Source organism: Callithrix jacchus, chromosome 8 (genome assembly GCF_049354715.1).
Source record: "Callithrix jacchus isolate 240 chromosome 8, calJac240_pri, whole genome shotgun sequence".
Taxonomy (NCBI): domain Eukaryota; kingdom Metazoa; phylum Chordata; class Mammalia; order Primates; family Cebidae; genus Callithrix; species Callithrix jacchus.
In genome coordinates this window covers 126,892,313-126,914,685 of record NC_133509.1, presented here as the reverse complement: position 1 = coordinate 126,914,685, position 22,373 = coordinate 126,892,313, and the positions used below count along the sequence as shown (strand labels likewise).

The following is a 22,373-nucleotide window of genomic DNA, read 5'->3' as shown; positions in this document are numbered from 1 at the left end:
CTTTAAATTGATAATTATTTCAAAATAGAAACTTGAGTTTCTGTAAATACATGAATTGTTGATATACACAACAAATCTCAAATGTATTATGCTAAGTGAAAGAAGCCATATGCAAAAGACTCCATATCTGCTGATGCCTTTTATATGGCAGGCAAGAAAAGATAAGACTGTTGGACATAGGGGGGTGCGGTGGCTCACGCCTATAATCCCAGCACTTAGTGGGGGCGAGGCGGGTGGATCACGAGGTCAAGAGATCGAGACCATCTTGGTCAACATGGTGAAACCCCGTCTCAACTAAAAATACAAAAATTAGCTGGGCATGGTGGCGTGCGCTTACAGTCCCAGCTATCGGGAGGCTGAGGCAGGAGAATTGCTTGAACCCAGGAGGTGGAAGTTGCGGTGAGCCGAGATCACGCCACTGCACTCCAGCCTGGGTAACGAGCCAGACTCTGTCTCAAAAAAAAAAAAAAAGACTGTTGGACAGAGAATATATACTGGTGGCTATCTGGGATTGGGAATTGGGGATTGACCACAAAGGGGCAGCATGAGGGAATTTTCTGGGGCAATGGAATGGTTGTGTATCTTGACGGTGCGTTTGTCAAAATTTATACAACTATAAAAGCGAATTTTGCTTTATATGAATTAAACAAAAAGAAGAAACGTGATCAAATAGAAATACATTTTCTAAGAGCTTACCCTTTGATGACTTTCTGGAAATGTTAAGGAAATGTGTGTTTTGTTTCCCGACAGGTGATGCCATGAGTGAAGAAGACATGCTTCAGGCAGCTGTGACCATGTCTTTAGAAACTGTCAAGAATGATTTGAAAGCAGAAGGAAAAAAATAATATCTTTAAAAAACAATTTAGATATTCATACTTTGCAACATTATCCTGTGTGATTACAGCATAGGGTCCATTTTGGTATGTGTCAAAAAGATGAGGAAATAAGACTTTTAGTGGTTTGCAAACAAAATGATGGGAAAGTGGAACAATGCGTCAGTTGTAGGACTAAATAATGCTCTTCCAAATACTAGCCAAAGAGGCATTCAGCAGTTAAAGACATGTAAAATAGTTTTCTAAATGTTTCTTTTTCTTTTTTGAGTGTGCAATAGCTAACATGTCTAAAATTAGGGCATTTCTTTTCTTGGATCTTTTTGTAGACCAGCTAATAGGCTCTTGCCTCAGGCTTTTTCCATATAGTGTGTTTTCTTATTCTCTCTTGTAGATAATTTGGCTCACATCACATAATGGTCACTTTCATTTCTCATTAACCAAATTAATCTTTCAGGAAAGTGTCTCTAGTCTGTGTTGATCAGAGTAATGGTTCCAGAAGGATGAAGTTCTCGCTTCAACTGTGTATTGTGTGCTTGAGTGTTTCTGGTGTTATTTTCTTTGATCACAACTTTCCTGTTACCTGGCTTTCATTATTTTCCCACAACTCCTGAAAGATGGTAATCTTTTCTGAGGTTTAGACATTTTGTTTGCTTTGTTTTTTAAATTTTTTATAGATACAGGGTTTCACTGTGTTGGTCAGGCTGGTCTTGAACTCCTGACCTGAGGTGATCCACCTGCCTCCACCTCCCAAAGTGCTGGGATTACAGGCATGAGCCACCACACCCAGCCAGGGTTGAGCGTTTTAAACCCTATGTTGGGATCATTCTTTATGACTGGTGCATTCCTTAACTCTGAAATCAGCCCTGCACAAGTACTTGAGAATAAATGAGCATTTTAAAAATGTGCTTTCCCAGATGCTCTATGAATGTCTTTTCACTTGTGTCAAAACCTTACATCTTTGTTGCAACCCCTTCTTCCTGCACCTCGTTACTTTTCTTCTCCAATTGAGAAAACTAGGAAAAGCATAGTATGCAGGCAGGTTTCCTTCTGTTAGAAGACTGAACATATGTACCCACCATGAATGTATGATACATGAAATTTGGCCTTCAATTTTAATCGCAGTTTTATTTTGTCTCCAATGACTGGAGCTTTCTGTTCTCTTTCCGATTGAGTCATGGAATATAGGTGTCTGCTTCACATCTTTTAGTAGGTATAGCTTGTCAAAGATGGTGATCTGGAACATGAAAGTAATTTACTAATGAAAATATGTTTAAATTTATACTGTGATTTGACACTTGCATCATGTTTAGCTAGCTTAAGAACTGTAGAAGTCACAGTACTTAGTGGGTCTGTAAATAAGAAAGTCCATAGTTTTGATAAATATTTTCTTTAATGGAGATGTACGGAGAGTTTCTTGCTGGGTCAATAGAATGGTATGATTTTGGTGAAAACCATGTCTCTCTGAAGTTGATGTTTTAGTTTTTGTGTTCCCCAACCCTCATTCTCTGTCCCCTTTGGAGGCTCTTTTGAATGTTGAATTGTTCGTAAGCTAATATCCAAGAAGAAATTTCAGCTGACAACTTAGAAAATTAAAGTATGGTGTATTACTCTACTGGTGTGTGGCTGCACACATTTTATCAGGGAAACCTTTTTGATTTAGAATTTATTGCTAACTGAAAAGAGAAGAAAAAATATCTTTTATTTATTATTATGAAATAACTTTTTCTTGGATAGAACAGATTTTTTAAGTCATTATTTTGTGCCAATCAAAGTTTTCTGAACTTTCCCTTAGACAAAAGGATAGTTTTATTTTAAAATCAAAAGTTTTTCTTTAATAGTTGAAAATGTTTCAGAAGAATTATAAAACTTTTAAAACTGCTAGGGATGTTGGAGTTTAGTACTACTCCCTCAAGATTTAAAAAGCTAAATATTTTTAAGACTGAACATTTATGTAATTATTACCAGTGTGTTAGTCCTGTTTTCCATGGATATTTGTTCATTACTTTTTCCATCGAAAAGTTACATTAAACTTCATACACTTGAATTGACGAGCTACCTAATACAAAAATGAGAAAACCAATATGCATTTTAAAGTTAGAGTTTGTAAAGTTCATATATTAAATACCCTAAAGCACTTAAGAAAATACGGGGTGTTTGACTTTTAGTTGCTAGAGAGTTTTGTTTTGTTTTGTTTTTTGTTTGTTTGGTTTATTTTTGAGACAGACTCTCGCTCTGTCACCCAGGCTGGAGTGCAGTGGTGCAATCTCGGCTCACTGCAACCTCCACCTCCCGGGTTCAAGCGATTCTCCTGCCTCAGCCTCCAGAATAGCTGGGATTACAGGCGCCCACCACCACGCCCAGCTGATTATTGTATTTTTAGTAGAGACAGGGTTTTACCATGTTGGCTAGGCTGGTCTTGAACTCCTGATCTCAGGTGATCTGCCTGCCTTGGCCTCCCAAAGTGCTGGGATTATAGGCGTGAGCCACTGTGCCCCGCCAACTAGAGAGTTTTTAAAGCAGAGCTGAGCACACACTGGATAAGTTTGAATGTGTTTGTATAGTTTGTTGTGAAATTGTTACATTTAGCAGGCAGATCCAGAATCACTAGTGAACTGCCATCTTGGTGGGATTGGCTTACATTTAATTGAATGTTTAGATTCCATTTCTTAATTCATCAGCCAGTATGAAAAGATGCCAGTGCCAATAACCGTAGTATGAAAAAAGCTAAAAGTTACACAAAGCTATAGTTTATACATCAGATACTGCCATTTACTGCAAACCACCTGCAAGAAAGTCAGGAACAACTAAATTCACAAGAACTGTCCTGCTAAGAACTGTATTAAAGATTTCCATTCTGTTTTACTAATTGGGAACATCTTAATGTTTAATATTTAAACTATTGGTATCATTTTTCTAATGTATAATTTGTATTACTGGGATCAAGTATTTACAGTGGTGATGCTAGTAGAAGTTTAAATAAGCCTTGGAAATACCACTTTCATATTTTCAGATGTCATGGATTTAATGAGTAATTTATGTTTTTAAGATTCAGAATAGTTAACCTCTGATCTAAAATCATCAATGTATGTTTTTTACAGTAATCAACATACAAATATTTCAGTAATATAAACTGTTTGCAAAGGTTGCTGCAGGTAAACTATACTTAAACTCTAAGATCTTGGCCAAATAATTTACAATTCACAGAATATTTTATTTAAGGCGGTGCTTTTTTTTGTCCTTAAAACTTGATTCTTCTTAAGGCTTTATTCATTATGCCAAAGTTAATGAGGGAAAAAAAATCTCAAAACTGGTTGAGTATCATTATAGACAAAACTACCAGTAGTCCATATTGTTTAATATTAAGTTGAATAAAATAAATTTTATTCCAGTCAGAGCCTAAGTCACGTTTTGAATGTCTGAAATTGACACTATTTTTAAAATCATGCTAGTGCCGGCTGGGTGTGGTGGCTCACACCTGTAATCCCAGCACTTTGGGAGGTTGAGGCAGGTGGATCATGAGGTCAGGAGTTTAAGACCAGCCTGGCCAAGATGATGAAACCCTATCTCTACTAAAAATTACAAAAATTAGCTGGGCGAGGTGGCTGGCATCTGTAATCCCAGCTGCTTGGGAGGCTAAGGCAGGAGAATTGCTTGAACCTGGGCAGCAGAGATTCCAGTAAGCCAAGATCCCACCACTGCACTCCAGCCTGGGCGACCAAGTGAGACTCCATCTCAAAAAAAAATAAATAAATAAAAAAGCTAGTGCCAAGAGCTACTAAATTATTAAAACTGGCCCACTGGACTGTACAAATAAAAATTCGATTCAGCCGGGCGAGGTGGCTCACACCTGTAATCCCAGCACTTGGGAGGCTGGGGCAGGCAGATCCTTTGAGGCCAAGAGTTTGAGACAAGTCTGGGCAACATGGTGAAACCTCATCTCTACTAAAAATAAGAAAACTAGGCATGGTGACACACACTTGTAGTCCCAGCTACTCAGGAGGCTGAGAATTGCTTGAACCCAGGGGGTGGAGGTTGCAGAGAGCCAAAATCGCACCATTGCACTCCAGCCTGGCGACAAGAGCAAGACTCCGTCTTAAAAAACAACACACACACAAACTTTACCTGGAATCGAAGAGGCCTCTGGCCACTATTTTCTTTTCTTTTCTTTTCTTTTTTTTTTTTTTGAGACAGAGTCTAGCTCTGTCGCCCAGGCTGGAGTGCAATGGCACAATCTCGGCTCACTGCAACCTCCACCTCTTGGGATCAAGCAATTCTCTTGCCTCAGCTTCCTGAGTAGCTGGGATTACAGATGCTGCCATTACACCCAGCTAATTTTTGTATTTTTAGTAGAGACAGAAATTTCACCATGTTAGTCAGGCTGGTCTCAAACTCCTGACCTCAGGTGATCCACCCGCCTTAGCCTCCCAAAGTGATTATAGTTGTAAGCCACTGCACCCAATCTCGGGCCACTATTTTCAAAGTGAATTGTTTGCTGTATCAAGGCCTTAACAAGTATGGACATACATATGTGACCCTAATTAGGAAATACCAGATTGGATTAACTAATCATGTCGGCCGTGTAAATAACTTTATTTTTCATATTACAAGTAAAAACTTCTTTTAATCTTGGTCCCTTTATAACCAGCATCTTTTTGCTTTAAAAAATGAGCGCCTTTGTATTTTTTTTTAAGTCTTAAACATAATAAAAATATTTTTGTTCGAGTCTGCTTTCATGAATGAAGATTACTGACATGGTTGGTAAATTCTAGAATTTTGATTTTGTTTTTTAATTTGAAGAAAACTTTTGCTATTTTAATTTTTTCCAAAATGGTCTTGCATTGTAAGAATTAATGCTAATAACCTAACTTCTAAATTTGTGGTAATTGGCATGTTTAATAGCATATCAAAAAACATTTTAAGCCTGTGGATTCATAGACAAAGCAATGGGAAACATTAGTGAAAAATATGTAGATATTGCTGATGCATTTAGGAAGCCCTCGGTTGTCTCTTGCATAGTTTAAGGAATGTTTTCTGAACTTTTTTAATGCTTTTTTTTTTGAAAGAGGAAAACATACCTTTTAAATGTTATTTATCTAATTTCTACAACACTGGGATATTAGGAATAACTTTTAAAAAATTACTGTTCTGTATAAGTAAAATATTTGAAATTCAAGTACAGAAAATATCTGAAACAAAAAGCATTGTTGTTTGGCCATGATAAAAGTGCACTGTGGCAGTGCCGCTTGCTCAGGACCCAGCCCTGCAGCCCTTCTGTGTGCTCCCTTGTAAGTTCATTTGCCGTTATTACACGCACAGGCCTTCCTGTCTGGTCCTTAGAAAAGCCGGGCTTCCAAAGCACTGTTGAACGCTGAGAATTCTGTTGTTAATGTGGATGTTCAATGAGTTGTATTTTAAATATCAAAGATTATTAAATAAAGATAATGTTTGCTTTTCTATTTCCTTTTGAATTTGTGTTTATTTTTAATTCATAGCTTGGCTCTTCAAAGTATGATTAGGGCTGGGCTCAATGGCTTGCACCTGAAATTCCAGCTACCCAGGAGGCAGAAGCAAGAGGATTGCTTGAGCCCAGGAGTTCAAGGCTGCAGTGAGTTATGATCTTGCCACTAAATTCTAGCCTGGGTGACAAAGCAGGAAAAAAGTATGGATGGAGGACCAGCAGCACCTGTATCACCTGTGAGTTTTTCAGAAATGCAGTTTCAGGCCACACTCAGACCTACTGAATCAGAACTTGCACACTTTTTTTTTTTTTTTTAAGAGACGGGGTTTCACCATTGTTGGTCAGACTGGTCTTGAAATCCTGACCTCAGGTAATCCACCCAACTCAGCCTCCCAAAGTGCTGGGATTACAGGCGTGAGCCACCATACCTGGCCTCAGAACTTGACTTTTTACAAGATCCCCAGGAGAATAAAGTATAGAGTGAAGCTTAAGAAGCACCATTTTATGAATTGTTTTTAACCAGCTGTGGTGATGAATATGAATATTGCAGGCCAGCACAGTCCATAAATAATCTATTTCAGCTGCCAAAAGGTCCATTATTACTGGATCCCCAGTCTTTAGCAAGAGAGGCTAGGAATTCCAAAATTTCATTTGCAATCTGATTTTTAAATGTTTGCTCAATTGGCCAGGCGGCGGTGGCTCACACCTTTAATCTCAGCACTTTGAGAGGCCAAGGTGGAAGGATCCCTTGAGCCCAGGAGTCCAGCCTGAGCAACATTGGGAAACATCCCATCTCTATTAAAAAAATACAGAATTCTGCCTTTAAAAAATGATATGTTTGCTCAATTGATTTTTAACTCTTAGGGTCAAAGAAAACATTAGTAGCAATTTTTAAGAGTGCTGCTTTTCTTCATTTTATCCAACTCTGGACAGCAGAATCCAAATTTAATACTGGAATCCACCTAGACTGATTGAGGAATATATTGTCCTCAAATTTTATGAGGGTTGTCTATTCATTTTAGCTTTAATTAGGATTGGGCGCAAGTTTTGAGACATGATAATGTTACGGGACAGGGGTCTGGTTCCACCCCAAGAGAGGGTTCTTGGATCTTGTGCGAGAAACAATTCAAGGCAAGTCCATAAATTGAAAGCCAGTTTATGAAGAAAGTAGAGAAAAGAATGGCTACTCCATAGGCAGAGCAGCCCCAAGGGCTGCTGGTTGCCCATTTTTATAGTTCTTTCTTTCTTTTCTTTTTGAGACAGTCTCGCTCTATCTTCAAGCTGGAGTGCAGTGGCATGATCTCGGCTCACGGCAACCTCTGCCTCTCAGATTCAAGTGATTCTCCTGGTTCGGCCTCCTGAGTAGCTGGGACTATAAGCACACACCACTATGCCCAGCAAATTTTTGTATTTTTAGTGGAGACAGGGTTTCACCATGTTGGCCAGAATGGTCTCAATCTCTTGATCTCATGATTTGCCTGCCTTGGCCTCCCAAAGTGTTGGGATTACAGGCATGAGTCACCAAGCCCAGCAGGTTATTTCTTGATGATATGCTAAACAAGGGGTGGATTATTCATGCCTCCCCCTTTTAGACCATTTAGGGTAACTTCCTGACATTGCCATGGCATTTGTAAACTGTCATGGTGCCAATGGCAACGTAGCACTGAGAAGGACTAGAGGTCACTCCCATCGCCATCTTGGCTTTGGTGGGTTTTAGCCGGCCTCTACTGCAATTTGTTTTATCAGGATGGTCTTTATGACCTGTATCTTGTGCAGACCGTCTATCTCATCCTGTGACTTAGAATGCCTTAACCATCTAGGAACACAGCCTAGTAGTTCTCAGCCTCATTTTACCAGCCCTATTCAAGATGGATTTGCTCTGGTTCAAACACCTCTGACATTTCCCCACCTCCCTTTTATAAGAAAACCCTTAATCCTAAGGGTTGCAGAAAGATGAAGATGCATCTTCTGTAACTTCATCAGGCTGAATAAGGGTGGCAATATTCCTGCCTAACTATGAGAGTCTCTTGTATTAGGGTAGAGAGGAGCTCAATCAGTCAGTGTGGCTCCCTATCCTTCCTCCCTTCCCCATCCCCTGACAACTACCGTTGTACTTTGTCTCTTTGATTCTAAGTATCTCATGTAAGTGGAATTATGCGGTTATTTGTAGTTTTGTGTGTGTGTGTGACTAGTGCATTTCAATTAGCATGTCAAGGTTCATCCATGTTGTAGTATATGTCCAAATTTTCTTTTTAAAAGCTGAACAATATTCCATTGTATGATATATACACATTTTGCTTATTCATTTATCCATCAAAGAAAACCAATAGCTTTTTTACATACTGTCAGGCCTCCATGTGCAAGCCTGGACCCAGAAAGTCTCAAGTCCTGCCTGCCTCAGCTGATCTCCCCATCCTCTTGCATTCACCATTGTCCCTGATCGCCCAGCGGAGCTTCCCAGGAACATTAAGCTTCTCATCCCACCCTGCCATCTTAACTACTTTTACACCTTACCTAACCCACCATTGTAATTGAACTTATGGTAATGATACTCCTTGCCCCTACCCCCAACACTGTAACTGATCTTACTCTGTTACACCCCTGCCCCGTCCCCAAAAGATTTGCCCCAACCTATAAAACTAACTCCTATTCCACCACCCTTCCCTGACATCCTTTTCGGCCTCAGCCCACCTGCACCCAGGTGAATAAACAGCCATGTTGCTCACACAAAGCCTATTTGGAAGTTCTCTTCATTCAAAATGCACGTTTTAACACATACCAGCATTAACCTGGTTAAAAAGTAAGATGGAAAAATACCAAGCCCGAAAATGTCAAATTCCTGAACACCAGAGAGGTACTATAATCCAAGCTGAGCACAGAGGAATGGCCCTTCTTTGTCTCAGCCCTGAGCCACATGTCACCACATGGCCCCAAGCAGCTCTTCTTGTGCCCAGAGTCCTGCTAAGTCTCTTAGAAAATGGTTCAGCCAGGTTCTTCATCCCTCTAAAGTGGCTCAAAACTAGTGCAGGAGGCCAGGAGGGGGCAGATCCTATGCCACCTCCATTGCTTTTCTGCCTTCTTCAGATCCATTTTTTTCCAAAAGCTGTGTCTGAATTCTGCACAGGGGTACCTCTATCTCCAACACTGAAACCCCGCCCCCCCTTTGAGACAGGGCCTCGTTCTGTTGCCCAGACTGGAGTGCAGTGGTATCAACTTGGCTCACGGCAATCTCTGCCTCCTGGGCTCAAGCAGTTCTGCCTCAGCCACTGAATAGCTGGGATTACAGGTGCGGGCCACCACACCCAGCTAATTTTTGTATTTTTAGTAGAGATGAGGTTTTGCCATGTTACCCAGGCTGGTTTAGAACTTCAGGTGATCTGCCCACCTTGGCCTCCCAAAGTGCTGGGATTACAGGCATGAGCCACACCATGTCTGACTAAATTTAACTGCTTTGAACCACCATCTCACACATCTTCCAGGAGCTTCTTAGTTAAATACAGAGGATATCTACTGTAAAATTCCATTTATATAGGATCCTTGGAATAGTCAAATTCACAAAGACAGAAAGTAGAATGGTGGTTGCCAGGGGGATAGTAGAGGGGAAAATTGGGAGTCATTTAACGAATATCAAAAAAATAAACAAAAATAACAAAAAAAATAATGAATATGGAGTTTCAGTCTGGGAAGATGAAAAACTTTCTGAAGATGGACAGTTGTGGTGGTTGTACGACAACGTGAATGTACTTAATGCCGCTGAATTGTATAACCATTTAACAATGGAAAATGGTTAAAAAGGTTGATTTTGTGTTATGTATATCTTTTTTTTTTCATATTGCATTTTAGGTTTGGGAGTACATGTGAAGAACGTGCAAGATAGTTGCATAGGTACACACGTGGCAGTGTGATTTGCTGCCTTCCTCCCCTTCACCTATATCTGGCATTTCTCCCCATGCTATCTCTCCCCAACTCCCCACCCCCCGCTGTCCCTCCCCTATTCCCCCCAACAGACCCCAGTGTGTGATGCTCCCCTCCCTGTGTCCATGTGTTCTCATTGTTCAACACCTGCCTATGAGTGAGAACATGTGGTATAAAATACAAAGGATTGATCACTGTATTTGCTCTCTTCCAAAATCCCACCTAGGTGGAAGTAAAGAAAAAATATATATATGTAAGAATAGAGGAACCAGAAGAGGAGATGCATTCATTGTATTTGGTTCAGTTGTAATAATAAAAACAAATATAACAGTGACTTGATGTGCTATGGGTTTTTTTCTCCTCCAATCTTCAAAAAATGTGGAGACTGCTAGTCCAGGGATGATATAGCATCACAGTGTCAGGAATCTGCTCTTTCTCTTTAATTGTTACAGGAAAGGGGTCCTGATCCAGACCCCAAGAAAGGGTTCTTGAATCTCACGCAAGAAATAATTCAGGGTGAATCCGAAGTGCAAACTGAAAGCAAGTTTATTAAGAGGGTAAAGGAATTATAAGAAAGTAAAAGAATAAAAGAATAGCTACTCCGTAGACAGAGCAGGCCCAAGGGCTGCTGGTTGCCCATTTTTATGGTTATTTCTTGATGAGATGCTAAGCAAGGAGTGGATTATGTATGTCTCCCCTTTTTAGACCATTTAGGGTAACTTCCTGATGCTGCGATGGTATTTGCAAACTGTCATGGTGCTGGTGGGAGTATAGCACTGAGGCGGACCAGAGGTCACTCTCATGGCCATTTTGGTTTTGGTGGATTTTGGCCAGCTCCTTTACTGCAACCTGATCTATGGGCAAGGTCTTTATGACCTGTCTTTTGTGCTGCCTGGAGGCAGTCTGCTGACAGAGACACAGGTGCTGGCTGGTGTGCACAAACATGGTAAAGGGATGAGGGGTGCAATGGGGGTACTGGCATCTTGGCTGTCATGCATCCAGGTAAAAAAATGGGGGCTCAATTACTATATATGAAGGGGAGAACAGACTTTGGGGAACAATTAGCAGTCATTTCCAGGTGAGACAACATAAGAGAGATGCTAACTTTTTTTTTTTGGAAGATGACAAGTTGATGTAGGAATGAGCAGAACCAGGAAGCTGAATACTGAGTGTTCAAGAGTTTCTAGCAGTATGCAGGAAAGGACAGCAACAAGTATCCTGGGAGGTGAGGGTTAGATGTAGACTGAAATCAGGAGGTGTGGCTAAAACTCTTTGAAAGAAACAGCAGAATTAGCCGGGCATGATGGTGGGTGCCTGTAATCCCAGTTACTCGGGAGGCTGAGGCGGGAGAATCGCTTGAACCCAGGAGTTGGAGATTGCAGTGAGCCGACATTGTGCTCTACAGCCTGGGGTGACAGAGTGAGATTCTGTCTCAAAATAAAAAAAAGAAAGAAAGACAGAAAAGAAAAGAAAAAAATAGCAGATTCCTGCTGGGTGAGGTGGCTCACGCTTGTAATCCTAGCACCTTGGGAGGCTGAGGTGGGTGGATCACCTGAGGTTAGGAGTTCAAAACCAGCCTGACCATCATGGTGAAACCCTACCTTTAAAAAAAGAAACAATAAGCCGGGCGCGGTGGCTCACGCCTATAATCCCAGCACTTTGGGAGGCCGAGGCGGGTGGATCACCAGGTCAAGAGATCGAGACCATCTTGGTCAACGAGGTGAAACCCCGTCTCTACTAAAAATGCAAAAATCAGCTGGGCATGGTGGTGCATGCCTGTAATCCCAGCTACTCGGGAGGCTGAGGCAGGAGAATTGCTTGAACCCAGAAGGCGGAGGTTGCGGTGAGCCGAGATCGTGCCATTGCACTCCAGTCTGGGTAACAACAGCGAAACTCCGTCTCAAAAAAAAAAAAAACAGTAGATTCCTTAGAAAGGAAACATTCATATATATATAATTACATATATACATATGTACATATATATGAATGTTTATTTCATGAATGAATATATATATATATATATATATTTTGTGGCCATGAGATGGCTCATGTCTGTAATCCCAGCACTTTGGGAGGCCGAGGCGGGTGGATCACCTGAGGTCAGGAGTTCAAGGCCAGCCTGGTCAACATGGTGAAACCCCATCTCTACTAAAAATACCAAAAAATTAGCCGGACATGGTGGTGGGCACCTGTAATCCCAACAGAGCAAAACTCTGTCTCAATAAATAAATAAATAATAATTTGCAGAACTAAAAGTTCTTTTGGAAAGGGCTCAGGGTGCCCAGCATAATGTATGAAACAAAAACCCACACCAAAGCACACCATTATTAATTTCAGAGAATCAGATATAAAGAGAAGATATGACAAGCTTCTTGGAAGAAAACAAGGCACAGCGAATAATCGATTACAGCAGGAAAAGAGGGTCCTGGGTAGAGAGAACTGAGTCTAGCCAATCGACAGAATTCTTGACTTTCTTTTTTTTTGAGATGGAGTTTTCCTCTTGTTGCCCAGGCTGAAATGCAATGGCGCAATCTCAGCTCTGCAACCTCTGCCTGCTGGGTTCAAGTGATTCTCCTGGCTCAGCCTCCTGCTAGGATTACAGGCATGCGCCACCACCCCCGGTTAATTTTGTATTTTTAGTAGAGATGGGATTTTTCCATGCTGGTTAGGCTGGTCTCAAACTCCCAATCTCAGGTGATCTGCCTGCCTCAGCCTCCCAAAGTGCTGGGATTACAAGTGTGAGCCACTGCATCCGGTCGACGTTTTGTTGAAAACAGAAGCACTTTACAATTCTCTTGGGAAGTTTTTGAAAGATTCTGTAGTAATGGAAAATCGTGCAAATTTAAAAACTGAAATCTGTTAACTTCAGGAAGAACAAAAGGTAGAAAAATCAAGGCAATATAATCTTAGTACATACACCATTTGACTCAGCTGCAGTGAATAAGATTTATATAGTCATGTAAGGTAAACACTGATTACTTACTTTACCAATAATTATGGTATCACCATAATGAAAGCCCAGAGGAAGGGAAATAAAGGCATGGGGAAATACAAGAGTGCAAAATCTTTTATTTTTCCATAATGGAAAGTTGGTAATGTCTAAAATTAATAAGAAAATGGCAATCAAAGCCTAATGTTTAGAAATTCAGAGAAATATCAGACTAAATTTTAAAGTCTACTTTAAAATTGAGTTTTTGCTTTTAGTTGCATAAATAAATTCATTTTGATGGTTTTCTCAGGACAGATGAACTGGCTGGGTGTAGTGGTTTATGCCTGTAATCCTAGCAGTTTGAGAGGCCAAGGTGGATGGATCACTTGAAGTCAGGAGTTTGAGACCAGCCTGGCCAACACGGTGAAACTCTGTCTCTACTAAAAAAAATACAAAAAATTAGCCGGGCGCTGTGGTGCCCACTTGTAATCCCAGCTACTCCGAAGGCTGAGGCAGGAGAATTGCTTGAATCAGGAGGTGGAGGTCGCACAACTACCCTCCAGCCGGGCGACAGATCGAGACTCCCTCTCAAACAAACAGATGAACTATTTTCTCCTGAGGAATACTGATGATCCCACTGCTTGAGAAATGGAAACCAGCTTGCAACTAATAGTTATTTTTTGTCTTTTTTCCTGTTCTTTCCATTGAGGTTTCAAAAAATCCTAGGTTCAGAATTTCAGCTGGGCAGCTTCGACTGCACCACCTGTAGCCACTGAGGTTCATGGGCTGCGTTTGAGGTGTTGTTTTTTTTTTTGAGACGGAGTTTCGCTGCTGTTACCCAGGCTGGAGTGCAATGGCGTGATCTCGGCTCACCGCAACCTCCGCCTCCTGGATTCAGGCAATTCTCCTGCCTCAGCCTCCCGAGTAGCTGGGATTACAGGCGTGTGCCACCATGCCCAGCTAATTTTTTTTTTGTATTTTTGGTAGAGTCAGGGTTTCACCATGTTGACCAGGATGGTCTCGATCTCTTGACCTCGTAATCCAGCCACCTCGGCCTCCTAAAGTGCTGGGATTACAGGCTTGAGCCACCGCGCCCTGCCTGAGGTGTTGCATTCTATTTTGCTGGGTTGGTTTTGCTGCTTATTGAGTGATGAAGAGCAATATATTAGCTACAGAGATATAAAAAATTTCCAACATATGCAAAAGCAATAGACTAGTTTAATGACCCCTTATATACCCACCCTCCAGCTTCAACAATTATGTTTCTGACAATTCTTGTTTCACCTACCCCACCTCTATTATACACACACACAAACAACATACACACACGGGAGCAAAGTCAACTTCCATTATTTTGAAGCACATCCAAGATATCACATCACATTATTTACCAATATCATCTACTAAGTTTCTTGGGTCATAGTCCATCTCACAGAAAGAAATCCCCCATGAGAAACTTCTTTTAGGACATAAGTTTTATATTAATTACTTAATATATGATGTAAAGGCATATATTTGCATTTATTTTCTTCATTAATTGCAGAAAAAAGGTTTTGAAAAAGGATTGTTTTTTATGGCATATGAATTTACAGAAATGGAAATCCAGAGAATGTATACCTATATAAAATATAAGCTCAATTTACAATAGCTAATCTTTTCACTGTCTTCCAGGAACTGAATTTAGTTCTTAAGTTTATGTCACTCCCCATGCCACTCTGAGTAAAAGCCAGAGTCCTTACAATGGCTTACCAGGCCCTATGTGATCTCCTCACTTTAACACCCTTACTTCTGGGTCCTCGTTGCTTGCAAACCATTTCCAACCCATTCTGTACTAGCCGTCATTGCCTTCCTTCCAATTTTCTAATCCACCAAGAATTCTCCCGCCTCAAGATATCTGCATCAGCTGTTTCTTTCTGCCTGGATTCCCAAATACCTACATGTCTCATTCTTTTTTTTTTTTTGAGACAGTCTCACTCTGTTGCCCAGGCTGGAATGCAGTGGTGTGATTTCAGCTCACTGTAACCTCTGCCTCCTGGGTTTAAGTGATTCTTCTGCCTCAGCCTCCCAAGTAGCTGGGATTACAGATGCCGGCCACCCCACCCCGCTAATTTTTGTATTTTTAGTACAGATGGGGTTTCATCATGTTGGCCAGGCTGGTCTTGAACTCCTGACCTCAGGTGGTCCACCTACCTTGGCCTCCCAAAATGCTGGGATTACAGGCATAAGCCACTGCACCCTAGCCATTTTTTTTTTTTTTTTTTTTAAGTTTCTCATGGAGATGAGGTCTTGCTATATTACCCAGGCTGGTCTCCTGGCTTCTGAACTCCTGGGCTCAAGTGATCCTCCCCTCTTGGCCTCCCAAAATGCTGGGATTACAGGCATAATCAGCCGAGATATCTGACTCTCTTGCTTCCTTCAAGTTTCTGTGCAAAGACTACTTTATCAGTGAGGCCTTCCTTGATCACCGTCTACAACATTACAAGTATCCCCTCTCCACACATCCTTCCTATGTCATCCTCAACCTGCTTTCTTTTCTTTTTTTTTTTTTAATTGAAAAGGGTCTCTTGCTCTGTTGCCCAGACTGGAGTGCACTGGCAAGATCATGGCTCACTGCAGCCTCGACCTCCCAGGTTCAAGCAATCCTCCCACCTCAGACTCCTTAGTAGCTGGGACTACAGCTGGGTGCCAACATGCCCAGCTAATTTTTGTATTTTTTGGTAGAGATGGGGTTTTGCCATGTTGGCCAGGTTCGTCTCCAACTTCTGAGCTCAAGTGATCTTCCTGCCTCAGCCTTCCAAATTGCTTGGGATTACGGTGTGAGCCATCGGGTCTGACCTCACCCTGTTTTATTTGTTTGCCCCCACTCATACCCTGACAGTAGCCATCACCACCTGTCTTAAATTTATTTCATTTTATTTAGTATCTACACCTTCCCAGTAGAATGAAAGCTTCATAAGATGAAGTACTGAATTTTTTTTCCTTTTGCTGTATACTGTTCCCAGAACAATGGTAAGCACATTAACAAGTTGCTTATCATCGATATGCCACATTTTCAAAAGCTTTGCAAACACTTAAATAGAAGTCACCATGTACCGGGCACTGTTTCAAGTACTTACAAATACTACCTCATTTAATCCTCATACAATCCCACCTAGTAAGCACTACTATTACCATTCTGCACTTTACTTTGAGAAACCAGTGCACAGAAAGGTTAAGTAACCCATCCAAGATCAAACAGCTAATAAGTGACAGACCCAAGCAGTCAGGCCTCGGAGGCTGCACATCTAACCACTGGGCTATGACGTCTTTTTTTTTTTGAGACGGAGTTTCGCTCTTGTTACCCAGGCTGGAGTGTAATGGCGCGATCTCGGCTCACCACAACCCCCGCCTCCTGGGTTCAGGCAATTCTCCTGCCTCAGCCTCCTGAGTAGCTGGGATTACAGGCACGTGCCACCATGCCCAGCTAATTTTCTTTGTATTTTTAGTAGAGATGGGGTCTCACCATGTTAACCAGGATGGTCTCGATCTCTTGACCTCATGATCCACCTGCCTCGGCCACTATGATGTCTTTCACATGAACGCAGGGAAAGCATTTAATAAACACTTCCAGAATGAGATGTAAATTTGATTTACATTCAGATATCCAGGGTGACTCCTGGATGTAAAAAAATAAAATAATTTCAGCTTTCAGAGAGAACTCCTATTGCCCGGTGCCATCAGATCCCAAATACTGGAGGCAGTATTCCCAGTGTTCTGTTCACAAACTATGCGATCTGTGGTAGCCCGCCTTGTGAATAAAATCAAAGTGAAAGATACCAGTATACTTATTGCTGTGCTAAAAGAACTGCAGACCAATCACATCCTTTTGAAACCAAAATATGTGTAAGTCTCCCTGGCTAGATGCTGTATGTCCATGTATCATGCACCAATTGCTTGAAAGTCACATGACAACTTTTCTTTCTTTAGGGAAGGAAGCAAGCAAGGCAGGACACTGTGTGTTACAGCCACAGTGTGGGCATTTGCATAGCTAGTGCCGCCAATATCATGCGTGCGTTGACACTATACGGCACTTCTCTATCAAGTTGCCCTGCTGTCCTCTAACGAGTTATTTTGAAAAAAAGGTTGTCCGTTTTTCAACTACTTGGGTGAGGGCAGCTTAATGAAAAAAGCTCATCGTATGTCAAAGAAGGTAGGGTTTCAATTGTGAGCTAGAAAGCCACCAGAGATTTCTCCTATAGAGGGCAAGTGTGTTTTCTGCTTGGACACCTGAATTTGCAACCCATCCTTTATTTTACTTTTTTGCAACCCACCCTTTCTATCTTTGTAGCCTCAGTTCCTACTATAGGGCCTGTCACGGAGCAGCTAATCGATACAGTGACGCGTGTGAATTATTTGAAGCCTCTTCCTGCACAGTGGAACGGCCACGCCAAGTCTCCCGGCTTCGCTGGGTGTAATCCCAATTAAAACATTCGGTTTCGGCCGGGTGTGGTGGCTCACGCCTGTAATCCTAACACTTTGGGAGGCCGAGGCGGGCGGATCACCTGAGGTCAGGAGTTCAAGATCAGCCTGGCCAAGATGGTGAAACCCCGTCTTTAAAAAGAAAAAGAAAAAAAGAAAAAGATAAAGTAAATAAATTTTAAAAACACTCGGTTTCAACAACACAAGGAGGGTCCGCAGGGTCCCCGGGCTACCCACCAAGGGTCGGCTCTGCTTTGAAACGCAGCTGCAGGAGGCCGAGGAGCGCCGCGATGCCCGGGTTTTCCCGGCTAGTCCACCCGAGGCCGAAGCCGGCCGGCTGCGGGAACTCAACCTCGCGCAGGGCGCCGGCAGCTCTCAGTCCCGTCCGCGCTCGGTCCTCCGCGCTCCCAGCCTCCCTTGCGCCAAGGACACATCCGGCGGCGTCGCGGGTGCTGTCTACGCCACCGCGGCGCCTGTCTATGATCCTCTGCCACTTTCTGAGCGAGTGTCATGGCGGTCGGCGTCGAGTTGGCAGGCGTAGCCCACGAAACTGGGGAAACTCACTAGAGCTGAGGAAGAAGTGGCCCAGTCTGGACGGTGGGAATTCGTGGGAATGAGCAGAAGGTCTTCCATGGGTGACTGTGTCATAGAGGCAGGCCCCTGGTAAAATTCCAGGCCAGGCCTCGGCCTTCCTAGGCAGAACCCGGAGCCGGCGTTGCCTGACAACCCCGCTTTGTGTTATCCAAGCCTGAGTGTTTTGGACTAGTCTCGCCAAGGCAGGCGTCCAAGGATATTTGGTGGGATCGTTCGACGGCGCTAAACGTTTTTTAGTTTCCGAGCGGACCAGGTCGTTCTCTATAAACTCGCCGTGATGTCGTCCTGGCTTGGGGGCCTCGGCTCCGGATTAGGCCAGTCTCTAGGTCAAGTTGGGGGTAGCCTGGCTTCCCTCACTGGCCAGATTTCAAACTTTACAAAGGATATGCTGATGGAGGGCACGGAGGAAGTGGAAGGTAACAGCTGGACCGAGGGAGGGGAGGGCTTTTCTAAGACCATGGGAACGTGCGTTTGGTCTCTGCTTCCATCAGTCAGGAGACGCGGAGAGGTCGCGAAGGAATACTGCTCCTCCCTTTTTTCTTCACACACCTCCTCTTGCCTCTTCTCAACAGATTTTCTAAGACGAAAGACCGCTGAGGGCCAGGGGAAGAGTCCTGGTTCCCTTCCCTTTAAATACTCTGGACGTTCAAAGTACAGTAGAGTGAAACTGTTTCTACGTTAAGTCGAGTTTATTTTTGTTTGGTTTATCCACGCCCACCACTTACTTTGCCCTGAGTTTGGGGGCTGATCTTATTCTTATCTTCCTGTATTTTGACACGGTTTAAAGAATTGTATATGTGTTTTCTATTTTTGTAACAGTTGAAATAACTAATAATTTAAACATTTAGTGAGTTTTGCTCTTTCGTCTTGAGTATGTTCGAAACATGGGCATGTTTTTCTATTTTTATTTTTGTTTATTGTGATGATACATTGTAGCTTTCCAGCTGAGAATGTATTTTTGTGTAATCGCCCATTTCTCCCATATTTCGAAAGTAGAATAGGGAAGATAACCCTATTCTTAAGGTACCCTTAGCAATCTTAACTCATTTTTGAAGTCCTCAATCTTGTGTTACTAATAAATAGTGACCCAGAGTTACATGGTAATCAGTGGCTACATTAATTACCATTTTAATTTCTTGGCATTTCAGTCAGCACAGTTCGGATCAAAACAGTGTTTAAGTTTCAGTCTTAAGTCGGCTCCTGGGAGATAATGGGCTGTTTTTTGGGGTGAGAGCTGCTCCTTTGACAATTGTATTTCTTATAAATAAATGTAATAAGCATTCTGGCTTAGTTTTTTTGATTGCTAATGTAACAGATTCTTCATATTTATTTGGTTAAAATCGGGAAAGATAGTTTGATAGAAAGATAATGCTTATGTTTGGAGTTTCTGTACGGTCTGTTTAGATGGAAGGAAGAATAGACTGGGGAGCTACCGAAATCCATTTTACTGCTTGAGGTTCCCCATGCTATAAAAGTGCATTAGTGAGACAGGTTTGGGGAGGGAAATGAAACGGCTTCTTTATGTGTGGGGGAAAGCATGGGACCTTGAGGGCAGTCAGAAGCTCAGAAGGGTTAGATAACTATGGGAAATGACTAGTCTCTCCTTGTATCCTAGATAGGAGAAAATGGTTGGCTGTTCCTTTGACCCTAAGCCAGAGAATGTGCATTCCTCAACCTGAATGTCTTCCAGGTTGAAGGTGGAATTCATTTTGTTCTGCCCAATGTGCTCCTGTTTTCTCAATCTTAATGGCTTCCCTCTCAGCTCAGTTGCCTAAAGTGTAAATCTTCATATCTTTGTTTTGTGTCTTTTTTTATCACCTACTTCCAGTTGGTCACCAAATCTTGTTTATCCTATGCCAGAATTGTCCTTTCCTTTATTGCTCTTTATTCTTTAGATCCCTATAATCTTTCCCAGGGACTATTTCTCTTTCATGTCCTGTCATCCATTTCTCCCTACTCCAATCAATTTTCTATTGTATTGTCAGTTACTTTCTAAAAACAAACGTGCTTAAAATTTTTTTGACTTTGTTACGGGGTAAAATCCAAACCTCTTAGTTTTGGAAAGCCAAGACCCATTCTATCTGGGTTTTTTGTTTTATTTTGTTTTTTGAAACAGAGTCTCACTCCGTCACCCAAGCTGAAGTGCAGTGGTGCTGTCTGGGCTCACTGCAGTCTTCAGTTCCTGGGTTCAAGTGATTCTCCTGCCTCAGCCTCCCAAGTAGCTGGGATTACAGGCACGTGCCACCACCCCCCCTAATTTTTACATTTTTAGTAGAGATGGGGTTTCAGCATGTTGGCCAGGCTGGTCTCAAACTCCTGACCTCAGGTGATCCACCTGCCTTGGCCTCCCAAAGGGTTTAGATTACAGGCCTTCAATGTACCTTTTCTAGTTGCTATACCAATTGCTGTATGTATGCGCATACACATGCTTGCTCATACACAGAACCTCTGTCCTGGGATTTTGTCAGGTACTTACACAACTTCAAGCCTTTACATGGAAAGCCCTTTCTTCTCTCTTTCCTCCTTCACCCAGAAAAAATTTTGTGTATATCCCTGCTCACATGTCAGATAATTAAGTACTTGGTGAACCATTCTGACTCCCATAGAAGTTGAGTTAAGCTGAATGTTGGTGACCTGTGTTCTCACAGAATTTTGTGGATCACTCCCTGACCGCACTTAACATGTTGAGTTATAATTTATCTGTTTTCTTGATGCCCAGGTTGGGGACTGAATTTTTTTCCTCCTTATATTACCAATATATGGCATCTTCCTTTTGGCACATAGTAGATGCTCAATAAAAATGGCACAAGTAGGTGATTAGAAATCTGCAAAGTTGCTTAATGCTTTTATTTTCCCTTTATATTCCAGTTGGACTTGCTTAACACCTAATTTATTGATTTTGTAAATTTTTTAAAATGGGGGTCTGACCATGTGCAGTGGTTCACACCTGTAATCTCAGCACTTTGGGAGGCCAAAGTGGGAGGATAGCTTAAAGCTAGGAGTTGGGGACCAGCCTGGGCAACATAGGGAGATCTCATTTCTACAAAAAGTTTTTAGCTGGGCATAGTGGCATGTGCCTGTAGTCTCACCTACTTCGGAAGCTGAGATGGGAGGTTTGCTTAAGCCCAGGAATTCAAGGCTTCAGTGAGCTGTGATTGCACCACTGAACTCCAGCCTGGGTGACAGAGACGACCCTGTCTCAAAAAAAGTAAAAGGAAAGGAGGGTCAGTTCTTTTATTCAGTGAACAAGTATTAGTGTTTTGCCTATGTCAGCAATGAAAAATAAAGCAGTTCCAAAATAGCGCTATAGGGACAACTTGAAAGCCATCCATATTTACAATATCAGAAGGTTGCAGTTTTACCTAACACTACTGATTTCTTCAAGGTTAGGAGCTTGGGCTTTAAAATTAGATAGACATAGGTTGAAATTCTGCTTTTCTGCATTATAAGCTGTGGGATTTTTGGCAAATTATTAGAAATTAACCTCCATAAAGCAGTTTTCTTATCTGTTAAATAGGGATAATCATACCCATTGAGAGGTTAAGATGATTAAATGAAATCATGCGTGTAAAATGCCTGGAACTGTGCCTAGCAAATTGTAAACATTAATGAATGGTAAATGTCATATTTGCCCCCATTGACAAAGTCAGAATATTTTTGTCTAATATCTCCCCTTTGTATTTAAAAAGGCCAAGTTTTTTCTCGGGGAGGTATGGAGTTTACATGAACTTGTAAAATCCTTCTCTGAAACAGTTGCTGCTTTTAACAATTACCTTTCTAAATAGATTAGATTATACCTGGTCCTCTTCAGAGTAGCAATTAAACAGTCTTTTCATAGTTTCAAGCAAGATATATAAACAACCACAAATGTAACCTTACATTGTGATTTTCTAAACAAGAGTGTTTGTCACTGTAGTTATTGCATGCTTCTTTTGATTTCAACCAAGCTTGTCCAGCCTGTGGTCAGCAGGCTGCTTGTGGCCCAGGATGGGCTTTGAATGAGACCCAACACAAATTCATAAACTCTTTTTTTTTTTCTTTTTATTTTTTGAGACGGAGTCTTGCTCTGTCGCCCAGACTGCAGTGCAGTGGTGTGATCTCGGTTCACTGCAACCTGTCTCCCAGGTTCAAGTAATTCTCCAGCCTCAGCTTCCCGAGTAGCTGGGATTACAGATAAACACCACTA

General features: G+C 41.9%; 2 protein-coding genes and 2 long non-coding RNA genes across 12 annotated transcripts in view; 2 read left to right on the top strand and 2 right to left on the bottom strand.

Moving 5' to 3' along the window:
- Window positions 1-6,289, top strand: part of ATXN3 (ataxin 3) — a 47,005-nt gene extending 40,716 nt beyond the window's left edge. For 3 of the 4 annotated variants that reach the window (XM_035261300.3, XM_035261298.3, XM_078335635.1), the window contains one exon: window positions 751-4,227. In XM_035261300.3, coding sequence (XP_035117191.1) covers window positions 751-845 — 95 coding nt within the window. In that variant the 3' untranslated portion in view covers window positions 846-4,227. Of the gene's footprint in view, window positions 1-750 lie in introns of all 4 variants that reach the window. The other variant, XM_002754206.6, reaches the window with a different exon arrangement.
- The window catches only part of LOC128928861 (uncharacterized), a 57,332-nt gene extending 39,330 nt beyond the window's left edge, over window positions 1-18,002 (bottom strand). Inside the window, exons 1-2 of the long non-coding RNA XR_008474552.2 lie at window positions 17,831-18,002; window positions 697-807 (exon numbers count right to left, since the gene is read on the bottom strand). This is a non-coding gene — a long non-coding RNA (uncharacterized LOC128928861). The remainder of the gene's footprint in view (window positions 1-696; window positions 808-17,830) is intronic.
- LOC144577459 (uncharacterized) lies at window positions 1,939-16,768 on the bottom strand. The gene is made up of 2 exons (XR_013521468.1): window positions 16,638-16,768; window positions 1,939-2,067 (listed from the first exon to the last, which is right to left on the bottom strand). It is a non-coding gene; the product is annotated as an uncharacterized LOC144577459 (long non-coding RNA).
- Window positions 18,003-18,074: 72 nt separating the features above from the next.
- TRIP11 (thyroid hormone receptor interactor 11) overlaps window positions 18,075-22,373 on the top strand; it is a 77,891-nt gene continuing 73,592 nt past the window's right edge. For all 6 annotated transcript variants that reach the window (XM_078335633.1, XM_078335634.1, XM_035261295.3 and 3 more), the window contains exon 1: window positions 18,075-18,603. In XM_078335633.1, coding sequence (XP_078191759.1) covers window positions 18,465-18,603 — 139 coding nt within the window. In that variant the 5' untranslated portion in view covers window positions 18,075-18,464. The remainder of the gene's footprint in view (window positions 18,604-22,373) is intronic.